The following is a 22,144-nucleotide window of genomic DNA, read 5'->3' on the forward strand; positions in this document are numbered from 1 at the left end:
ACCAGCTTGGGCAACATGTCAAAACATCTTTCCTACTAAAAATACAGAAAATTAGCTAGGTGTGGTGGTGTGTGCCAGTAGTCCCAGGTACTTCAGAGGCTGAAGTGGGAGGATCACCTGAGCCTGGGGAGGTTGAGGCTGCAGTGAGCCATGTTTGCACCACTGCACTCCAGCCAGGGCAATAAAGTGAGACCCCTGTCTCAAAAAAAACAAAAAAAGAACAAGAATGAAAGAAAATAAAGTTAACAAAGATACTCATTTGATAATGTGGTAAAATATGCTTGTAATAGTTACCTCAGTTGACTCAAATTCCTCTTCTACCTTTCTTTTTCTTCCTCTATATATATGTGTGTGTGTGTGTATGTATGCATATGTGGTGTATCATATCTCACACACACACACACACACACACACACACGTACATATACAGTTGTCTCTTGGTGTCCATGTGGGATTGGTTCCAGGACCTCTCTTGGGTACCAAAATATGTGGATTCTCAAGTCCTTGATATAAAATAGTGTATTTACATATGGCCTATTATCGTCCCATATACTTTAAATCATCTGCAGTTTACTTAGTGCAATGTAAAGTCTACATAAATAGCTTTTATGTTGTTTTGTTTAGGAAATAATGACAAGGTCTGTGTACATGTTTAGTGCTGATGGAATTTTTTAGTATTTCAGTTTGTAGTTAATTGAATCCACTGTTATGAAACCCACAGATATGGAGGAATAACTGTAAATTCCTTGCTATAATGTACATCGCTATTTACCTTCTTCAGTTGATTTCTTAATTTATTTATTTTCAGTCTTTTTGTATTCTAATAAATTACCTTAAAACTATAAGTGTTCCTTTGGGCCAGGCATGGTTACTCACACCTGTAATCCCAGCACTTTGGGAGGCTGACGCGGGAGGATCGGCCAGGAGTTTGAGACCAGCCTGAGCACCATAAGGAGACTCTGTCTTTACAGAAAATAAAAAAAATAAAACAGCCAGTTGTGGTAGTGTGTGCCTGTGGTCACAGCTACTGGGGAGGCTGAGGTGAGGGACTCTCATGAGCCCGGGAGTTCTAGGCTGCAGTGAGCCGTGACCATGCCACTGCACTGCAGCCTGGGCAACAGAGAAGACCCTGTCTCAGAAAAAAGTTCCTTTCAGTACTCCTTTGGCTGTGTTCTATAGTTTTTAACATGTAGTCTTTTCATTAGTCTTTTCTAAATTATCTGTGGCCCCAATTTTTATTCTCTTTTACCCAAGTACTATTTAAAAGAGAAGTTTTAAAATTTCGAAGTGAATAGCTATTGTTGGGGCACAGGATGATAGGAGGGCTGAACCCTTTTTGACAATTTCCAGTTTTGTTGCATCAGATAACAGCCTTGATTTTTTTTATTTGTGATTACATCCATGGATCAGTTTTTATGCTTTGGTGTTGTGCATGGTGTAGTCTCTGTTGTTTTAAAATGTTGCTTACATTGTGCATTCTTTGTGACCATGGTCACATGGTTTTATATATTTCTATTTAATCATGTTTGTTAATTGCATTGTTAAAATGTTTAATAGTGTTATTTTCTTTTTGTCTGAGCATTTGGATCTGGAAATAAATATGTTAAATTTTCTTGTTATGACTTTCAGTTTATGTCTCTTTGTGTTCATACCAACTTTTGCTTAATGTCGTCCGTTAATTCTTCAGCAGCCAGGTGTGGTGGTTGGTGCCTGTAGTCCCAGCTACTCAGGGGGCTGAGGTAGGAGGATCACTTGAGCTCAGGAGGTTGAGGCTGCAGTGAGCCATGACTGCGCCACTGCACTCCCGCTTGGGTGACAGAGTGGGACTCTGTCTCAGAAAAAGAAAAAAATTCTTCGGTAAATTTTATGTGTTTGTATATTGCTCTCACACTTGATTGTCCATAGGCTTATCTGCCTATAGAATTTTAAGTTCAAAATTTTCTTTTATAATGACAAAACTCATTTTATTATCTTCTGTCACTCCGTGTTGCAGATGAGAGTTCAATGTCAACCCAACTTTTTTCCTTGGAAAGGATTTTTTTTTTAAAATTGTTTGGAAGTATTAAGGACTTTTTTAATTGATGAAATTCGGAAATTTCCATGAACCCTAACACTCACTGTAGAATTCTTCCAAATAAATTTTGCTTTAGAAAAATATATACAGTGCTTTATGCAGGGAAAGTTGCATACTGATGCTAGAATCAGTTTCTTTGATGACTGGTGTAACTTTTCCTTCTTAAAATTACTTGGCCATTTTTTTTCTTGACTCAGTCTTTCCAACTGCCTTAGCTGTTTTGTTGAGTTTTGTTTTGCTTATCGTTGTTTTTTAGGTTCCTTCTAGGAAAAGTAAAGATTTTAGTGGGGGAGGGCAGGGAGAGTTTTCGCTTTCGGAGGTGTAGGATGGGTTGCTCAGTTCTTCAGGTGTGCCGTTCTCATCTGCTCCTGCGCTGTTCTGAGCTGCTGGTGCTGCCCTTACAGGCATTCTACCACTATTATGGATTTATTAGGTTTGTTCTTTTGTTTCATTGTCATCAACACAAACATGTGTTGAGTTAGTCATTTGAACTGGAATTTAGAGTTTTTAATGGAATCACCAGTGACATTCCACAGTATTTCCCAGAAGTAAATACAAACAAAAATTGTAACTTTGAAAGTTTTGAAAGATAAATTTGTATTGGTTCATTTAAAACGATGTACGTTTTAAAAAGACGGTTTATGAAATGGAGAAGAAATCAGTTCTTTTGTATTTATTATGCTAATGCCAGAATTACAATTGAATTCTGAAAAATTAATGGTGAAGCTTGTTGAAGAAAGCCCTTTAATGAACTGAGTGTTACAAATTGAGGAGTGGTGGGTCTAAGGTATGTGTGTGTGATACGATCCATCTCATATACATTTAAAAACTTTTCAAATGTGAATAAATCATCTAAGAATGCATGAATGTTTTGTGCCAAGAATAAATTCTTAAAGGAAAAGACAGAAGCTCTACATTTTAAACATTGATTTTTGGAATGGCTCTTTAGATGTGGGCTAAGTTTTGATTGAAATTCAGTTTTTATGAATCATAGTAAATTTATTATAAAATATTATCTTGCATGATGAAGCTTTAGAGATGCTAAGTAAAATTCATAATTAATACAAAAGAGGAGGATTTTTGTAGCAATCATAATACGAGCATCAGAAACAATTTCAATGACAAACAAAAATATTTTATAATTATTTTATTTACTATACACTATTTTTTTAGTTCTTCATATGTACCAAGAGAATTATGTTGCACTTGATGCTCCTGTGAGCATCCTTATGCATATATCTTGACAACTTTTGCAACAATAACTAAGGTAAATTCTTAGTACTGGAATTGGATAGTAGAGCTGGATTTAGGGGATTACTTTTCGATAACTGGAGTTAAATTACCCCTTATCCCCACCAGTGGTGTATAAGAATGTCTGTTTCCACCTTTTTATTTGCACTAGGTATTAGCAAACATAAATTTATGACTATCTGCAAGATTTAAAATTTTTATCTTGCTTTGATTTACATTTCTTTATGAGTGAAGCTGTAGCGTTTCAGATACTTAAAAGCTATTTTTAAATCTAATTGGTTTTTAATCATAGTCTTTGATTAATAGTCCTTAACGATATATCCTGGAATCTAATTTTTTGCTCATTATATGTTTTGAAAATATTTCTTTGTCATATAGAGTCAGCTTTGAATTGTGTATTGATTTTTTACAAATGTTTAGGTAGTTACAGGTATTGGTCTTTATAGTTTCTGGGTTTTATGTTTGCCTAGAAAAACCTTTTGTACTCTAAAATTATAAGTACATTCACTCATAGTTTCTTTATAATATGTGAGATTTCATTTTATACCTTTATATCTTTGTTTCAGCTAGAATTTATTTTGCTGTAGGTGTCTAGTAATCCAATTTTATTTTTCTCAGGTGGTTAGCCAGTTATCTTAATGTCATTTGTTGAATAAGTTCGCTTTTCCACAGTGATTTGAAGGGCCACTTTTGTGTAAAATTAAACTCATTTCTATTTCTAGACATATTGTTCTGTCCTAATTATTGTTCATTTCTCTTCCAGTGCTAAACAGTTTTAGTTATTTTAGCTTTATAATATAAGTTATTATTTGGTAGTTTCTCCTCAAGTTTTCTCAACTTATGAAAAATAAATTTTCTCCAATTTCTCCTCAAAACCTATTGATATATATTAGTTGATATTGTGTTGAATTTATAGTTAACTTTGCTTGTGACTTCCATTCTTATATTTCTTATTTACTTCTCTTTTTTAATTGCAAGAGTTGATATTTATTGATCTGGTTTGTAACTTTCTGTTTTGATAGACTATCAAGTTTTGGCATAATGCCAAACTTTAGTACTTCATGTGGTACTTAGAAAATAGAAGGTGTTCAGTTGATGAATTAATTAATAAATGAAACCACACGTGTCGATGCTAAGTTAGGAATAACAATGTATGTTCAGAGGACAGTGACAGTAAACTTGAAACCGAGGTTCCACATGGGAATAAGTGTGACATCAAAATGAAAAATAAATTATACCTTTACAGAAAAATTACAGAATGTAAAATTGGAATCTTTGCTAGAAAACTCAAAGTTCTAAACAAAAAAATTTTTGTATTTATCTCTCCAATCTTATCTCTCTCAAAAATACCCAACATAGTGAATATAGTTAATGCCAAAATTTGATATTCTATCAAAACTTATGCTGTTTTTATACAAAGGACTTGGAAGGGCCCCTGACTAGTGGATTCTAAACTGAAATTTCTGTATATTAAATAACCTCTGTATACTGAAGGAAAAAATGATCAGCTATGCACACAATAGGGTATAAACTATGTTGGGTATTTCTGAGAGAGTTAAGATTGTAGCAATAAATACGAGACTTTTTTTTTTTTTTAGAACTTTGAGTTTTCTGCAAAGAATCCCAATTTTACGTTCTGTAATTTTTCTGTAAAGGTATAATTTATTTTTCATTTTGATATCGCATTTCTTCCCGTGCGGAACCTTTGTTTCAACTCTGTTGTAATCTGTCACTGTCCTCTGAACATATGTTGTTATTCCTAACTTAGCATCGACACGTGTGGTTTCATGTATTCATTCATTCACCAATTGAACACCTTCTATTTTCTAGGTACTATATGAAGTACTGAAGTTACAGTGATAAATAAAGTTACACATCTCAAGGACGTAGACTTTTTGATTGAAGGTGCTAACATGATATGTCATGGTAGTTAAGAGTTTTAGAATTAGGCAGACCTGGGTTCAAATAGTTGCTTTGCTACTTAATAGCAGTATGACCTTGAGTGTGTTATTTAATATCTCTGTACCTCAGTTTCCTCATCTGTGTTTCTGAGTAAAGTCCCTGAGTTAATTTCTGTAAACTGCTTCTAAAGCCCTTGCTCAGTAATGGTTATTATTAATACTATTACTACTTCTGCCACAAAAATTATCACACATTAATCTTTGAGTATCTGATCACAGTCCACACCACATCGTTTTCCTATGCCGTAGTTCCTGAGGAATCAGATTTGATAGAAAACTCCTTAATAATTGAGCTAGATTTATTGAAAGATACACATAATTCAGTATTCTCTAGTTGTACTATTTAACCTAGCTTCTGTTAATTTTAATAATATTTAAGCAAGTGAATTTTAATTTTATTTGTGTTAATTTTATATCCAGTTTTATAAACTTGTGTTTTAGCTTCAGAATAAGAATTATCACCCTTCCCCCCGTCTACAGCAATACCACTCTGAACACACCACATCTCTTCTGATCTTGGAAGCTAAGCAGGGTCGGACCTGGTTAGTACTTGGATTAGAGGAATAGCTCCAAGAGTTGCTTTGTGTGTAGTGACTTAGCAGCTGGACACTGCTTTCTGTTTTATTGTCTTGGCATCATTTGCTTAAAAAAGACTTATTCAATGAAATATTATTTATTGGATTGTAGGAAATGCTAAGTTCTTAATGTACTTCCCATGGACTCTACATAATAGCACAACTCAGTTCTCTGACATCTTTCACTACCAAAATGAATTTTTGAACCATTATTTCACCTTTCATAATTTTGAAGACCAAAGTTTCTAAGAAATATCAAAAATTATGTTGCCACCTTAATTTTTAAACATCTTCTGGAATCTTAGGGCTGATGCCGGGACTCTTTAGATTCATTGGCACCTTTGATGCATGGCCTCTCAAGTGGAAAACTACTAAGAGTGCTCAGATGCAGTTTGCACCTAGCATTGTCATCTTGTAATATGCAAACAAATCAAAGGGAGATGCTGTAATTGGACTTAGTACTTGGAGACCTAATTTCATATTCGAAAGTCAAAGAAAAATGGAAATCATAGGATTAACTTTCCCCCAAAGGACAGACATACTTGGCGATGAATCAAGTATAAGAAGTACTTACATTTGATGGTGGCTTGGGAAAAAGGAACTCTCACATTCAGCATATTGATTTTCTTTCTTCTTCTTCTTTCTCTTTCCAAAACATAGTCACACATTTGACTTTTTAGAGTGGACAAGTGGCCTAGATGAGATGTTTCACAGAAAACAGGGCAGAATTTAGAGCAGTATTGTATTATTTCTTTGTTAAACTGAATTTTTTCTGTATGTTTAATTGGTTCATCTCTGTCAAGTAGATCAAGTATAAAACTTTAGAAAAGAATCGTACTGGTAACCCTTTTAAACATAACAGGATAGGAATAGTGGTAACAGGGAGAAATAAAAACATTAAAAAGTTAAAATGGTTGATGACAGAGGATTCTGGGTTAGTACAGGAAAGGTACATGAATGTGAGGAATAACCAGAGAGATGTTGGTGATCCTCAGAGGGACTGATTGGTAGGCATTATTAGGGCAGAAGTCCTATTTACCTGAGTTTCAAGAGAGAACAGGAGGAGAGTTAAATATTGATAAGTCTTGAGGATCTTTGCTATAGGGAGAGTAGAGTAATGAGGTAATAGCTAGAGACAGATGTTGGGCTAAGGAAAAGAGGTTTTTTAAAATTTTCTTTTTTTGAATTTTTTTAACTCTGGGAAATATTTGAACATGCTTGTCCATAGGTGAGATCGTTCATTAAAATAGAAGAGTTAATCAGGTAGGGGAGATTGGGGGCACTTTCTGCAGCATTGACTTTAGGTTGGCAAGAAGGAATGGGAGCCACTGTGTACATTCAGGGGTTGTTTTTGGAGAAGAACATGAACAGCATATCCATGGCAACAGGTGGGAGGGCAAAATATATGGAAATGAATATAGATAGGTTATTGATACGATACTGAGAGAAGTTCATCCAGGAAGTTTTCTTCTGATTGCTTCAATTTTCCAGTGAATTTTCCAGTTCTCTGAGAGTATCTGAGAGAGGGGAAGAGGAAGTGGACTAGGAAAATGCAAAAGGAAGGAGAGCTCAAGGAGACCGTATATTTCAAGAAGAACACGTGGCCTGCTGGTGTGTGTACATTACCCACTTGGCCTTTGAAGCTATTATTGAGATCCAGATTTTATTCTTTTCTCTCTTTTGGAAAGTTACTTCTCTCTTATTTCTAAATGCCTTTTTGGTAGGGGGAAATAAAAAACACGTGTTTCTTTGAGCAAGGTTAGGTGTCTATTATGTCCTGATCAAAAGCTAATTAAACAGCAAAGTACTTTTTGAGAATCTTCAATGTCCAGATACAGCTAATCACTCAGTTGTATTTATTGTTACTAACTAGATGTCAAAATGAAGGAAGAGGACTATTGATATTCTTGATTGCACTTTGGGATTATTTTTCAGTTTTTAAAAAACATTTTTTTATTCTTCTTTTAGATGTTCTTAATAGTTGCTCCTCTTTCTGTCCTCTACAACTGGAAGGATGAATTGGACACCTGGGGATATTTCAGAGTCACTGTTTTACATGGAAACAGAAAAGATAATGAACTAATTCGTGTAAAGCAGAGGAAATGTGAAATTGCTCTAACAACTTATGAAACACTGCGCTTATGCCTGGATGAACTTAACAGGTAATGGGAATAATAGGCATGATTGTATTAATATTCTGCTTACATCCCTTTACATTAAGTTTTTTTTTTTTTTTTTTTTTTTTTTTGAGACAGAGTCTTGCTTTTGTGTTTTTAGTAGAGACAGAGTTTCGCCACATTGCCCAGGCTGGTCTGAAACTCCTGAGCTCAGGCAGTCCACTCACCTCGGCCTCCCAAAGTGCTAGGATACAGGTGTGAGTCACCCTGCCCAGCCTATACTGTGATTTTTTAAAAAGAAGTAATGATTATTCCTTTGCTTGATTTAATTTCATTTTAGAATTGTTGAAATATTAATTCATAATAACTTATTCTCTGAGAAGGAAAAACCTGCATCAGGTTTCCTAGAATTTCTTACTGTATTTCTTACATTGATTACAGGATACTTCTTCAAACAATGATTGTTAAAGAGTGATAAGACTTGTCCTAAATCTCTTGTACAGCCTTTTATGCAGACCCTGTCTCTGAACTAGGTCAGTGATTTTCATGAATTATTTCAGTTATGGGAGTCTGTTGTGAATATAGAGTGGCAAAAAATACGCGCGCACACACACACACACACACAGAATCACTGTAGCATAGGGTGTAAGAGAGAAGTGGCCAGGTGGTAACACCAGTGAGATAAGCAGGGAATAGATAATAGAGAGTATTGGAAGGTACTTTGAGGATTTTGGTCTTTATCCTGAGAGCAATAGAGCGCCCCCTACAGTGTTGTCAGCAGATTACCAATAGGATAAAAATGATCAGATTTGCACTTTGTAAATACCTTAGTTGTTGTGTGTGCAGAGAGAGGAGAGCCAAGCTGAATGGAGAAAGACAAATTAAGAGGCTTGTTATGGTCTGAATTATGTCACTTCTTCTCAACCCCCTTCCACAGTTTAAATGTTCAGGGCTCAACCCCAGCACCTCAGAATGTAACTGTGTTTAGAGACAGGTCTCTTTGATTAAGTTTTAAAGAGGTGGTTAAAACTGAGGCTGATTGGGTGGGCCTGGGTCCAGTATGACTAGTATCCTTATAGGAAGAGAAAGAGACACCAAGGACACACACACGCCACAGAGGAAGGGACTTGTGAGGACCCAGCAAGAAGGCAGTCATCTGCAAGCCAAGGGGAGAGGCCTCAGGAGAAACCAAATTTGCTGACACCTTGCTCTTGAAATTCGAGCTTCCAGGATTGTGAGGAAATAAATTTTGGTTGTTTTAAGCCATCTAGTATGTGGTATTTTATTTTGGTAGCCTTAGCAAACCAATGCAAGGCTTTTATAGTAGTCTGGTCACAGGACCATGGTAGTGAGGTCTGAACTCTTCATAGTTGTTCTGGCAACGGGCTGGGCCTTGCTAAAATCATTAATTTCCATCTGCTTGGAGCCTAGATTTCTCTCTACAGGGATACGATTTTCACCCTTTAGGTGAAGATGAAAGCGTGGCATTAGAAACAGTTATCTAATAAGTCTTTAAAATGTTTAGACATTATAGTTATACTCAATTTGAACTACTGCTAACGAAGGAGTTAATGATATTCCCCCGAAGTCAACCGAAGTTTAGAAAACTAGGTAATTTTTTAAGGTGATACTTCCACATCAGCATTAAAATGATTTAGCATAGGATAAAAGAACAGTTGATACTTGTCTCAAATTTTATAATCACAAAATAAAGAGTAAAAAAATTACTAATTAGCTCTGTGGCTTTGGGTAAATCGGCTCATGTGGAAAATGACAGAGGATGAATTAAATCAGTCTTTGTGAAAACTAGCCCCTCGAGCCCAGCTGGAGAGTTGTATTAAAATCAACTTTAATGAGAGTTAATTTGTATAGAATAATTATGCCATTTCAGGTATACAGTTTGATGAATCTTGACCAGGGATTGGTAAACTTTTTCTGTAAAGGGCCAGATAGTAAATATTTTAGGCTTTTGGGCCTCATATAGTCTCAGTTGCATATTCTTCTTTTTTATTTTTATTACCCTTTAAAATGTGAACTACTCTTAGCTTGCTAAGCATACAGAAGTGCCCGCGGGCCGGATTTGGCCATGGATGGTAGTATACTGACTCCTACCTTTGACAAAGGAGTGCAACCACTATCCCAAACAAGGTAAAAACTATTTTCATCATCCCAGAACTTTTCTCTTCCCTCTTTACAGTGGCTTTTCCTCAGTCCTCACCTTGGGCAACTACTGATTTTAATTTCTGCCACTGTAGATGAGTTTAAGCTGTTATGGAGCATCTCAATGGTATTACACAGAAAGCACCCTTTTGTGTGTGTTGCGTCTTTTGTTCAGCATGTTTTTTGAGATTCGTTGGCGTTGTGGAGTGTGTCAGTGACGGTTCTTTCTTCATGTTGCATTGTATTCCATTTATCAGTATGCACATTTTGTTGCCCATCCATTTGAGGATAGATTTTTGGGTTTTTCCAGTTTTGGATTATTATAGATAAAACTTCAAGGGATATTTGTGTGTAAGCCTTTTTTGGACATACGTTTTCATTTCTCTTGGAGTAGAATTTCTGTATTATGTGGTTTACTGTAGGTTTAGCTTTAGAAGAAACTGCCAAACCATTTTCCACAGTGGTTTTACTCCAGCTAGCAATGTGTGAGAGCTCAGTTGTTTCGTATTCTCAGCAACATTTGGTATTGTCAGTCTTTTCCTTTTAGTTATTTTAGTAGGTGCGTAGTAGTATCTTCTAGTGTAATTTGCATTTTTCTGATCCATGTGCACTTGGAAAACAATGTTCTACAGTTATTAGGTGTAGTGTTTATAAATGTCAATAAGACTAGATTGGTTAAGATGTTGTTCAAGTGTTTTCTGTCTTTGCTGATGTCCTTTTTGGTTGGCTTACAGTATCTGAAAGAGGAGAGTTGAAATCTTCAATTATAATTGTAGATATGTTTATTTCTCCTTTCACTTCTGTCACCATTTAATTTAGTATTTTGAAGCTCTTTTATGAGGTGCACATGCATTTATGATTTTTTTTGTGATGAATTGATCCTTTTATCTTTAAAAAATGCCTATTTATTTCTAATAATATCTCTTATCTTGATGTTTTATCTGATATGAGCATAGCCATATTGTGGTACGTTTCAGTAGTCTGTTCCTTTTTATTGCCGATGGTACTATTATATATCTATCCCATATTTTGTCCATTCTCCAGTTGATTGACATTTGAATTATTTCCAGATTTTGACTGTATGAATAATGCTGCTGTCCTATGCTGAGTCTTATGTTTACTGCATGTAAATAGCTTTTCATGTTTTTATTGCAGTATATCTGTTCTTAATATTTGGAGTGAGTCTCTTATAGTTCAGTCTTGCTTTTTCATCCATTCGGATGATCTTTGCCTTTTATTTGGGTATTTAGACCATTCACTTTGAATATAATTATTGGTAAAGTTGAACTTAGAGCTACCATTTTTGTCAGGTCTGGGATTTAATTTTATAAATCAAACTTGTAAGCTAATAAATTAGCCTGTTACTATTTCATGGATCCTGACAGAAGACTAATCTGAGGCATGGAGAGGTTAAATAATTTTTCTAGGCCTTGACAACTAAGTCAGTGGCAGACATGAGGATTGAACCTTGACCATCTAACGCCAGACCTCAGGTTTGGTTTTGTTTTGTTTTTGAGACAGAGTCTTGCTCTGTTGCCCAGGCTGGAGTGCAGTAGTGCTATCACCGCTCACTGTAGCCTCAGTCTCCCATCTCAGCCTTCCAAGTAACTAGGACTACAGGCATGCGCCACCATGCCTGGAAAATGTTTTTACTTTTTGTAGAGACAGAGTCTCCCTGTGTTGCCCAGGTTGATCTCAAACTTTTGGACTCAAGCAATCCTCCCACCTCGGCCTCCCAAAGTGCTGGGATTATAGGTGGGAGCCCCCATGCCTGACCAGACCTTAGGTTTTTAACCAATATACTGTACCACCCCAAAAGATGTTTTGCAATTCGATAAATGTAATAAATTCATCTATCATAGCATCAGTCATATTTTAATTATTTCTTACCTGTCTGTCCCCTTAGACTGTAAGCTCTTTGGTGTAGATTTTTATCTTTAAATTCTGTATCTCAGTACTTTTAGCACATAAGAGTTGCCAAATAAATGATTGTTAGGTGACTGTTTTTTTTCTGATTATTATAAATATTGTTATAAATATTAAATAAGAATTCTGAAGTAGAATTATATAATTATAAATCATATATTTATAAGATTAGAGAAATGTTTATGATTTTTGTTATATTTATTTAGTTGTATTTGTTTGTTCAAATGTCTCTATTTTGTGTTTGGCAAATATTTAAAATAATTAATATTTTACCTGAGCAAATATTAAGTTGTTTTTGTGAGGACAGTGCTCTGTCCTTTTATCACGGACACTCCGTGGAGGGGATGAATGTGCTATGTAACATGAGTGAGCTATAGTATTTTTCTTATTGCTATTACATTTTTTTACTTCATTTCAGTTTTTATTAGAGTTAAGTAGGTATATGATTTAAAGAGCCAAATATGGTAAAAGGCTTCTAGGGAAACCTGCAGTTCACTGTCCCGCAGTTACCTTTACCTCAGCTCTTACTGATCTTCGTCGTCTTTACTTCCTTCGTGCTGAAGAACATGTTTATGCTGCAGCTTTTCCATTTTCCTTTAGTTTTCAGCATCATCTGCTGATTTCTTCTTAAGGAAAATTAGGACTTTTGTCCTTCTCTTGCCCGCTTTCGGATGACCCAGCCCATCTACTTTGTGCAGTGGGAGGATTCTTAAAAGGACTGTTGAGCATTTACATGACTCCAATTTCCAGAGGCATCTGGGGCCACCAATTCTTAACTTTTCAAGAATGTGTAAATAATATTAGATTGCTTCTTGGCTTTTTCCGCTATTGGCATAGGACACTGTAGTCTCTGTTTTGTAAGCCATCTTGTCCATGTTCTTTTCAGCTTCTAGAATTTTTGCTATTTTCTCCTCTCTTTGTTCTTGAGGCTTCTAGCTTTTTTTCAGCTTTATATTAAGAACATGATGAAAGCTATAGAAAAGTTAAAATAACAGTACACGAACATCCATCCATATTCTCACTAGATTCAGCAGTTGTGTGTGTGTGTGTGTGTGTATGTATTCAAATGTTGGCAAAATATGAGTTAATGTATGTAAATGTGTGTGTGTCTATGTCTGTGTCTTTGTGTATGGTGGTGGTGATGAGTCATTTCAGCAAGTCGCATAAAACATGACATCCTTATCCTGAAGTATTTTAGCATGGATTTCCTAAAACTAGTGATACTTGCTGTCATACCACATTATCATCGTCACACACGAGAATATTAATAGCAGTTAAAATTTCCTCAGTCATTCTCAAAACATCTTTAATATCTAATGCTTATAAATCAGGATTCAATAAAGGTTCAAATGACAAGTTTGGTTAAGTCTATTTATTCTTCTAATCTGTATCATTTTTCCAATTTGTATTTTTAAATTATATGGCTTTTTGAGGGGACCAGGCCAGTTGTTTTAGGATATCTCACGTATTAGATTTGTCTGATTACTTTCTCAACATACATTCCTCTGTCATCTGTATCTTAATAAAGTGGTTTTGGCCCAAAGGCTTAAATAGATTCAGATTAAACATTTTTGGCAAGAATGCTTCATAAATGATGCTGTGTGGACGTCATATTGCATCACTTCAGAAAGTATTAATGCCAAGTTGTTTGACTGTCAGTGATGCCAAGTTTGTCGCACAGGTTAAGGAGGTTACCATCATCAGATCTCTCCATTGTCAAGATATGTTTCTTGCTTTATAATGATCAGATAATCTGTGGGTGATACTTTGCCACCATTTAAATATTCTTGTCCCTCAGTCCTTTTACTTAGTAGTATCAGCACACACAAATTATTCGTGTCTGAATCAGTTACTTTATTAGGTTTGGCAAAATAATATTTTTCTGATTTTATTATTTCTTTTCTACACATTAATGGTATTCTCCTGTAAAGGAAAGCTTTCTCCATTAATCAGGAATTAACCACAATTTTGACTTTAAAAAAACAAGATGAATGTTTGATTCTTTTGCTTTAATGACCAATTTTTGGAGTAAGAAGTTAGCATAATGGTCATCTATACTGGTGGCAAAGTTTCTCACCCCTTCACTCGCTTTCTCTCCTTTCCTTCCTTCTTTCTCTCCTTCCTTCCTTCCTTCCTTCCTTCCTTCCTTCCTTCCTCTTTCTTTCTTTTCTCTTTTCTTTTTCTTTCTTTCTTTCTTTTTTCTCTTTTTTTCTCTTTTTCTTTCTTTCTTTCTCCTTCCTTCCTGTCTTCCTGTCTTCCTGCCTCCCTGCCTCCCTGCCTCCCTTCCCTCCCTCCCTCCCTCCCTCCCTCCTTCCTTCCTTCCTTCCTTCCTTCCTTCCTTCCTTCCTTCCTTCCTTCCTTCCTTCCTTCCTTCCTTCCTTCCTATTGCTGTGGACCCGGATTGGGTGGATTATTGAAGTATACTTGACATAAAATGTACTCTTGTAAATTAGAATGGTTTTTAGTAAATGTTAACAGTTGTGCTATGACCACGATCTAGTTTTGGAACATTTCCATCACCTCAGAAAGTTATTTGTCTATGGTCAGTCCCTGCTCCCATCTCTAGTCTCTGGCAGCTGCTGATCTGCTTTCTCTTTCTACAGGTTTTGCCTTAACTGGACATTTCATATAAATGGAGCCATTCAATATAAAGTCTTTGGTAGTCTGGCTTCTTTCACTTAACATAATGTTTCTGAGGTTCATCCATATTGTGGTACATTTCAGTAGTTGTTCCTTTTTGTTGCTGAGTGGTACCATTATATGGCTATCCTGTATTTTGTCCATTCACCAGTTGATGGACATTTAACTGTTTCCAGTTTATGGCTATACAGATTTGCTGCTGTGAACATTCACATACAAGTCTTTGCACCTAAGTTTTCATTTTTCTTGGGTAGATACCTAGGAATGGAATTGTGAGGTCTTATGCTAAGTATATGTTTACCTTTTTAGTAAACTGCCAACTGTTTTGGAACAGTCACTGTGCTTTCCCGAAAGCAGTGTATGAGGATTCTAGTTTCTCCACATCCTTAGCAGCACCTGATACTGTTAATCATTTTTATCATAGCCATTCTAGTGGGTGCGTTGTGGTATTTCATGTTTTAATTTGCAGTTCTCTAATAACTAATGATGTTGAGAATTTTTTAATGTGCTTATTTGCCATCTGTATATCTTCTAATAGACATTTGGTGTCTATTAGAATCTTTTGCTCATGTTTTAATTGGGTTGTTTAACATTTTGTTGAGTTATAATAATTTTTTTTTTTTTTTGGAGACAGAGTCTTGCTGTGTCACCAGGCTGGAGTGCAGTGGCGCAATCTCGGCTCACTGCAACCTCCGACTCCCTGGTTCAAGCGATTCTCCTGCCTCAGCCTCCCGAGTAGCTGCGATTACAGGCACATGCCACTACACCCAGCTAATTTTTGTATTTTTAGTAGAGACGGGGTTTCACCATGTTGGCCAGAATGGTCTCGATCTTCTGACCTCATAATCCACCTGCCTCGGCCTCCCACAGTGCTGGGATTACAGGCATGAGCCACTGTGCCTGGCCGAGTTGTAATAATTCTTTATATATTCTGTATACAAGTCCTTTATCAGATTATGATTTGCAAATATTTTTGCCGAGTCTGTAGCATGTCTTTTTATTTTCTTAATAGTGTCATTGGAAGAGCAAAAGTTTTTAACTTTGATGAAGTCCAACTTACCACTCTGTTTTTAATTCACTATAAGTTTTGTGTCATATCTAAGAAATATGTGCCTAATCCAGAGTCACAAATATTTTTTTCCCATTTTTTAAAAAGTTTTAATTCATATTTAGGTCTGTGATCTGTTTTTAGTTAATTTTCGTGTGTGGTGTGAAGTGTCTAAATTCATTTTTTTCATAGAACTCCTGGATTTTTGTTTATTCAATATTTTATTTTCAATTGCAGTCAGTATTCTTAACAATGCTCAAATATTCCAATTAGGCTGACGTCTCTGTTCTTTGGATATATTCGCGTTTGTCTTTGGATACATCTGTGCTTTTCGGCTGTTCAGTGTGTCCCCCAACGTATGCCTGAAATCAACTGTCTCCATTTTTCCGCAAGACTCTCGTTCCTTTTAGTGAAGAGACCACTATGGGTGCTCACTGCTACTGGGGTAACAACCAATTCTAACCTTTCTTAGTGGACAGGGCTATGTAATACGGCTTTTTAAAATCATAAGTTTATATTGATACTTTTCGATCAGAAAAACTTTGCAATAAAACATTGCAAGTTTTATTTGTATTTCTGGTTTGCAACTTTAAAAAATTCCTTTATTGTTATTTCAGTGATGTTTAAATGAAATTTTTCTTTTTGCCATCATTAAAGAATGTCTGTACCTTTTCTGGTCTACACATTTTATTTTTGTGGACTGCCCAAGGCTGTGACCATTTAACTAAGTGGGTAAGAATCCAGTGGAGTCATCAAAGAGTAAAAAGGAAAAAATAATTCCAAAACTTTGATAGAGAAAGCTACTCTCTAAAAATGCTGTGGACTAAGAAAGGACGTTTTCTCCACCTCACCCTTCTTTTTTCTTCCTTTGTAGTTTGGAATGGTCAGCTGTCATTGTGGATGAAGCTCATAGAATCAAGAATCCAAAAGCTAGAATAACAGAAGTTATGAAAGCTTTGAAATGTAGTGTCCGCATTGGCCTCACTGGAACCATTCTCCAGAACAACATGAAGGAACTGTGGTGTGTTATGGACTGGTGAGGGAAAACACTTTTTAAAAAATTGTTTCATAGTTCTTCAGCTGAATACTGTCTTGTTTGCTAATCATTAGTTTCCAAATAAAACAGTCGTTTTTCTGTTTTTAGATGTGTTTGATCCCAGATGTGTTATACAGAGTAGAGAGTCCCATGAAAACCTATCTTTATATATATATTACTCTTGGTCCCTGAAGTAAATATGCATATTAACTGCCAGTTTCATCCTCATAGTTATAACCTGAAACTATCATAAAGAAAGAACATTCTGTTTTCTTGGCTGTTGTTTTTGTTACCATTGATAATCAAGTAATGTGGTATATCTCTTAGATGCAAGAAGTTAGTGTTTTCTTTTTAGATAATAAAGCCCTTACATTTTTCTTATTGTCTTTATAAAGGGCTGTGCCAGGCCTTTTAGGGACCAGGACCTGCTTCAAGAAGCAGTTTTCTGACCCAGTAGAACATGGTCAGAGACACACGGCCACAAAGAGAGAACTGGCCACTGGCCGAAAGGCCATGCAGAGACTTGCCAGAAAGATGTCCGGCTGGTTTCTCAGGCGCACCAAGGCTCTTATCAAGGATCAGTTGCCTAAGAAGGAAGATCGGGTAAGAACTGCATTTGTGTATATTTGTGTATATTATTAATTTGTGGTCATATTTTTTTTTTTACTTTTTAAGAAAAAGTCTGTCTCCTGTGGTATTTTGTAAATACAGTTTTTTGCCTTTTATTCTGTATGGAAAACAATTGTTAGGCGCAGAATTTCAGAAACCATTGATTGAGCTCAGTTGTTTTCCTTACTGACTTTATTAACCTGTTAGTTAACAGGTTTATTATTAGGATACATTAAACTTATTTCTCATCAAAACTTTTTTTGTTTTTTTGATACAGAGTCTGGCTCTATCACCCAGGCTGGAGAGCAGTGGCATGATCTCGGCTCACTGCAACCTCCCCCTCCCAAATTCAAGCAATTCTCCAGCCTCAGCCTCCCGAGTAACTGGGATTACAGACGTGCACCACCACGCCTGGCTAATTTTTTTGTATTTTTAGTAGAGACAGGGTTTCACCATGTTGTCTAGGCTGGTTTCGAACTTCTGACCTCAGGTGATCCACCTGCCTCGGTCTCCCAAAGTCCTGGGATTACAAGAGGGAGCCACCATGTCTGGCCTCATCAAAACGTTTGATGCAGTTTTTCCCCAGTAAAGAAGGAAGAACTTCTCTCTCCAATGTGTTTTCTGTTCACACTTTGTCCTTCCTATACTGTGTACTGTCCACCACACAGTGTATTCTTTGGTACCTTAATTCTAGCTGCAGAACCAAAGTGGTTAAGAACTTTGCAAAAAATACATAGGTTTGTTTCTTGTAGAATGCTATTTGCAGTTACACAACTAACCTAACTTTTAGAATTTGTAGGAAAACTACATTGTTAAATTGTTAAGAAAATATGAGGAGTGGACTTCAAAAGGAGTTTTTAAAAATGTAATAGTCTTCTTTTATAGTTCTTAACCTTGTGTTTCTTCTAGCTTGGGCAATGGAGTAAAGGTTCTATAAATTACTATGGAACTAAACCTAATTAATGTTGTCCCAAATAAGGGCAGTCCTATGAAATGCCCTCTAATTTTAGTATATCCTCTTGATTGTTTCTTTAAAATAATAGATTTGAAAGGAAAATATGATATTGATATGCAAGTTGGGGAAATAGATACATCTGACTTTTGATATTTATCTAAAGCAAATATTGTTATTAAATTGAGATACTTCATGAACGCTCACTTTTAAAAATGTTTTATGCAACTTTGTATATGTGATTTAGCTATCCATCTAGTAGGAACAATACAAAAGTATTAGAAGAGAATTATGCATAGAGATTTAGAGCTGGGACTCGGAAATCAAATACTATTTGATTAGAGTATTTGTGACTTGGAGCTTCTCTGCTTAGAGTTTTTTGACTTGGAGCAATTTGTGAGGCCCTGGAATCTGGGTTTCTTCCTCTGTTAAATGGTAGTGATGATAATAGCGCCTGCCTCACGTGGTTGCTCTGAAATGCATGACACATAAGAAATATTAAGTAATTGGTACTATGTTTAATAATAATAAATAGCTCAAGATACCTTCGTGCTTCCGTCGTTGACCACCATCTTCTATATTCTCTTTTTTTCTTATGTGTACTTTTGTATTTAAGGTTGGGGTCAAGGTGTACTAAATATTTTACATAAACATTTTTTTAAAATCTAGCATTGGGAGGGGGCAGGCCGGATGTGTGCTGCCATGCATCCTTCTTCAGTCTGGTTTGAGTCTTTAAAAAATAAAAGATAAAAATAGCTTCCAAAAGAGTTCTGGTCATCCTGGCTAAAGGAGCAGAGGAAATGGAGACAGTCAGCCCTGTAGACACGATGAGACAAGCTGAGATTAAGGTCACCATTGCAGGTCTGGCTGGAAAAGACCCACTGCAGTGTAGCCATGGTGGTGTTATTTGTCCTGATGTCAGTCTTGAAGATACAAAAAAGAGGGACCCGATGACATGATCTTTCTAACAGGACGTAATCTGAGTGCAGTTTATTTGAGTCTGCTGCCTTGAGAGAGATACTGAAGGAACAAGAAACGAGAAGGGCCTCATAGCTACCATCTGTGCGGGTCCTGCAGGTCTATTGGCTCATGAAATAGGTTTTGGAAGTAAAGTTACAACATACCTACTTGCTAAAGACAAAATGATGAATGGAAGTCATTACAGCTACTCTGAGAATCGTGTGGAAAAGGACGGCCTGAGTTTTACAAGTCGGGGGGCTTAGGACTGCCTTCGTGTCTACTCTTGGGATTGTTGAGGCCTAAGAGCCAAAGAGGTGGTGGCTCAAGTGAAGGCTCCACTTGTTCTTAAAGACTAGGGCAGAAAAATGTGACCATCAGTTAGAGAAATAAGCCATTCTCATTGTGTTTTTTAAAAACAGAAAAATGGTAGGTTAATATGCTCAGAAGCCATCGTCATTCCTGCTTTTGTGAAGTATAGTTGTGAAGTAACAACTACATAGAGATTTCTCAACCTACAAATTGTGTCTTTTTTTTTTTTTTAAGACAGAGTCTCACTCTGTCACCCAGGCTGGAGTGCAGTGGCATGATATTGGCTCACTGCAAGCTCCACTTCCCTGGGTTCAAGCGATTATTCTGCCTCAGCCTCCCGAGGAGCTGGGACTACAGGTGTGCACCACCATGCCTGGTTAATTTTTGTATTTGTAGTAGAGACAGGGTTTCACTGTATTGACCAGGCTGGTCTTGAACTCCTGACCTCGTGATCTGCCTGCCTCCCAAAGTGCTTGGGTTACAGGTGTGAGCCACAACGACCGGCCTGTGTCTATATTTCTGAGCCTGTTTACAGAATAAACAGGGCATTTCGGGGGAAAAAAAAAAACTAGCATTGTTTTATATAGACATTACTGTATTTGCTTGTATGCACCTTTGCCTATTTATTGCCAATAATCTGTTGTAGTGATATAAGCATATAAATATTTGCAAATATTTATATATTTATATTTTACAAATATAAAGAAATGCTTTGTCCCTGAAGTCAGGAAGTGCCTTGCCAGTAAAGGACTACCTTTTAAAGTTCTGTTGATACTGGATAATCCTTGTGGCCACCCAGAACCCCATGCCAAAGGCATTGAGGTGGTCCCCTTGCCCCCAAACACAACATGTCTAATTCAGCTTCTAGGTGAGAGGATCGTAAGGACCTTCAAGGCTCATTATACCTGGTCCTCTGTGGAAGGGATTGTCAGTGCTATGGAGGAGAACCCTGATAGAACATCATGAGTGTCTGGAAGGATTACGCCATTTGAAGATACCATCGTTCTTATAGAAAAAGCCGTGAAAGCCGTCATTCCTAGAATAGTAAATTCCTGCTGGAGAAAACTGTGTCCAGATGTTGTGCATGACCTGACAGGATTTACGACAGAGCCAATCAAATAAATCATGAGAGGCAAAAAAGGTGAAGCATTCCAAGCGACGGATCTTGGAGAAATTCAAGAGCTAATTGAGAGAAATTCAGGATACCACACCAGAGGAATTAATTGAAGATGACTTGATGCAAATACGTGCTTTCAAACCAGTGCCAGACGATGAGGAAGAAGACGTAGAAAAAGCAGTGACAGAAAATACTGACACTAAATAATCTGGCAGAGGGGTTCTGATTATTTGAGACTGCTTTTGACTTCTTTTATGACATGGACCCTTCTATGATATGGGCACTGAAACTAAAGCAAATGGTGGAAGAAGGACTGGCACCGTATAGAAACATTTTTTAGAGCGATGAAAAGCAAAAATGTCAGACAGAAATTACAACATGTTTCTGTAACGTTACACCAAGTGTACCTGCCTCTCCTGCCTCCCTTGACTTCCTTTTCACTTCCTTCACCTCTTCATTTCTGCCACCCATGAGAAAACAAGACCAGCCTCTCCTCTTCCTTGTTCTCCTCAGCCTGCTCAATATGAAGCCCTTTATGATGACCAACTTCCACTTAATGAACAGTAAAGATATTTTCACTTTTTTATGATTTACTTAGTAACATTTTCTTTATAACATGTTCTTTTTTTCTAGTTTTATTGTAAGAATATAACATATAATAGATAATACAAAGTAGTGTTTTTCAACTATTTATGCTGTTGTTAAGGCTTCCGGTCAACAGTAGGCTATCAGTAGTTATGTTTTTGGGGAGTCAGAAGTTATACATGGACTTTTGACTGTGTAGGGAGTTAGCACCCTAGCAACATCCATGTGCAAGAGTCAACTGTGTAAGGAACATCATTTGTTCACATTATGATTTTTTTAAATTAAAATAATTCTATGAGGTTTATTTGAAAATGAAATTATACTTTATATTATCCAGGGTGGGGTGGAGAGCAAAGAATATAAGAGAATCGAGAGAAATCATCATAATGATGTAGAGGGGAAAAGTTAGTTTATAGCAATTTTCACCTTTTTTTTTTTTTTTTTTTGAGACAGAATCTTGCTCTGTCGCCCAGGTTGGAGTGCGGTGGCGTGATCTCAGCTCACTGCAACCTCTGCCTCCTGGGTTCAAGCGATTCTCCTGCCTCAGCCTCCCAAGTAGCTGGGATTATAGGCGTGTGGCACCACGCCCAGCTAATTTTTGTACTTTTAGTAGAGATGGGGTTTCACTGTGTTGGCCAGGATGGTCTCTATCTCTTGACCTTATGATCCACCCACCTCAGCTTCCCAAAGTGTTGGGATTACAGGCGTGAGCCTCTGTGCTGGCCAGTTTTCACTGTTATAATCTGTGAAATAGATGTAGATTATTATTTTTATTATTGCTATAAACAAAATACTAATAACCACCTTGTATTTTATCTTGGCAG

General features: G+C 36.6%; 1 protein-coding gene and 1 pseudogene across 10 annotated transcripts in view; both read left to right on the forward strand.

The window, feature by feature from the left end:
* ERCC6L2 (ERCC excision repair 6 like 2) overlaps nt 1-22,144 on the forward strand; it is a 175,716-nt gene that overhangs the window by 22,371 nt on the left and 131,201 nt on the right. For all 10 annotated transcript variants that reach the window (XR_012094714.1, XM_037998707.2, XM_037998708.2 and 7 more), the window contains exons 4-6: nt 7,830-8,023; nt 16,627-16,788; nt 17,184-17,391. Coding sequence is in view for 9 of the 10 variants with exons in the window: in XM_037998707.2 (XP_037854635.2) it covers nt 7,830-8,023; nt 16,627-16,788; nt 17,184-17,391 (564 nt within the window). In the remaining variant the exon portion in view is untranslated. The remainder of the gene's footprint in view (nt 1-7,829; nt 8,024-16,626; nt 16,789-17,183; nt 17,392-22,144) is intronic.
* Nucleotides 17,967-22,137, forward strand: LOC140713011 (Parkinson disease protein 7 homolog pseudogene; annotated as a pseudogene).

The sequence above is a fragment of the Chlorocebus sabaeus genome, chromosome 12 (genome assembly GCF_047675955.1).
Source record: "Chlorocebus sabaeus isolate Y175 chromosome 12, mChlSab1.0.hap1, whole genome shotgun sequence".
Lineage (NCBI taxonomy): Eukaryota > Metazoa > Chordata > Mammalia > Primates > Cercopithecidae > Chlorocebus > Chlorocebus sabaeus.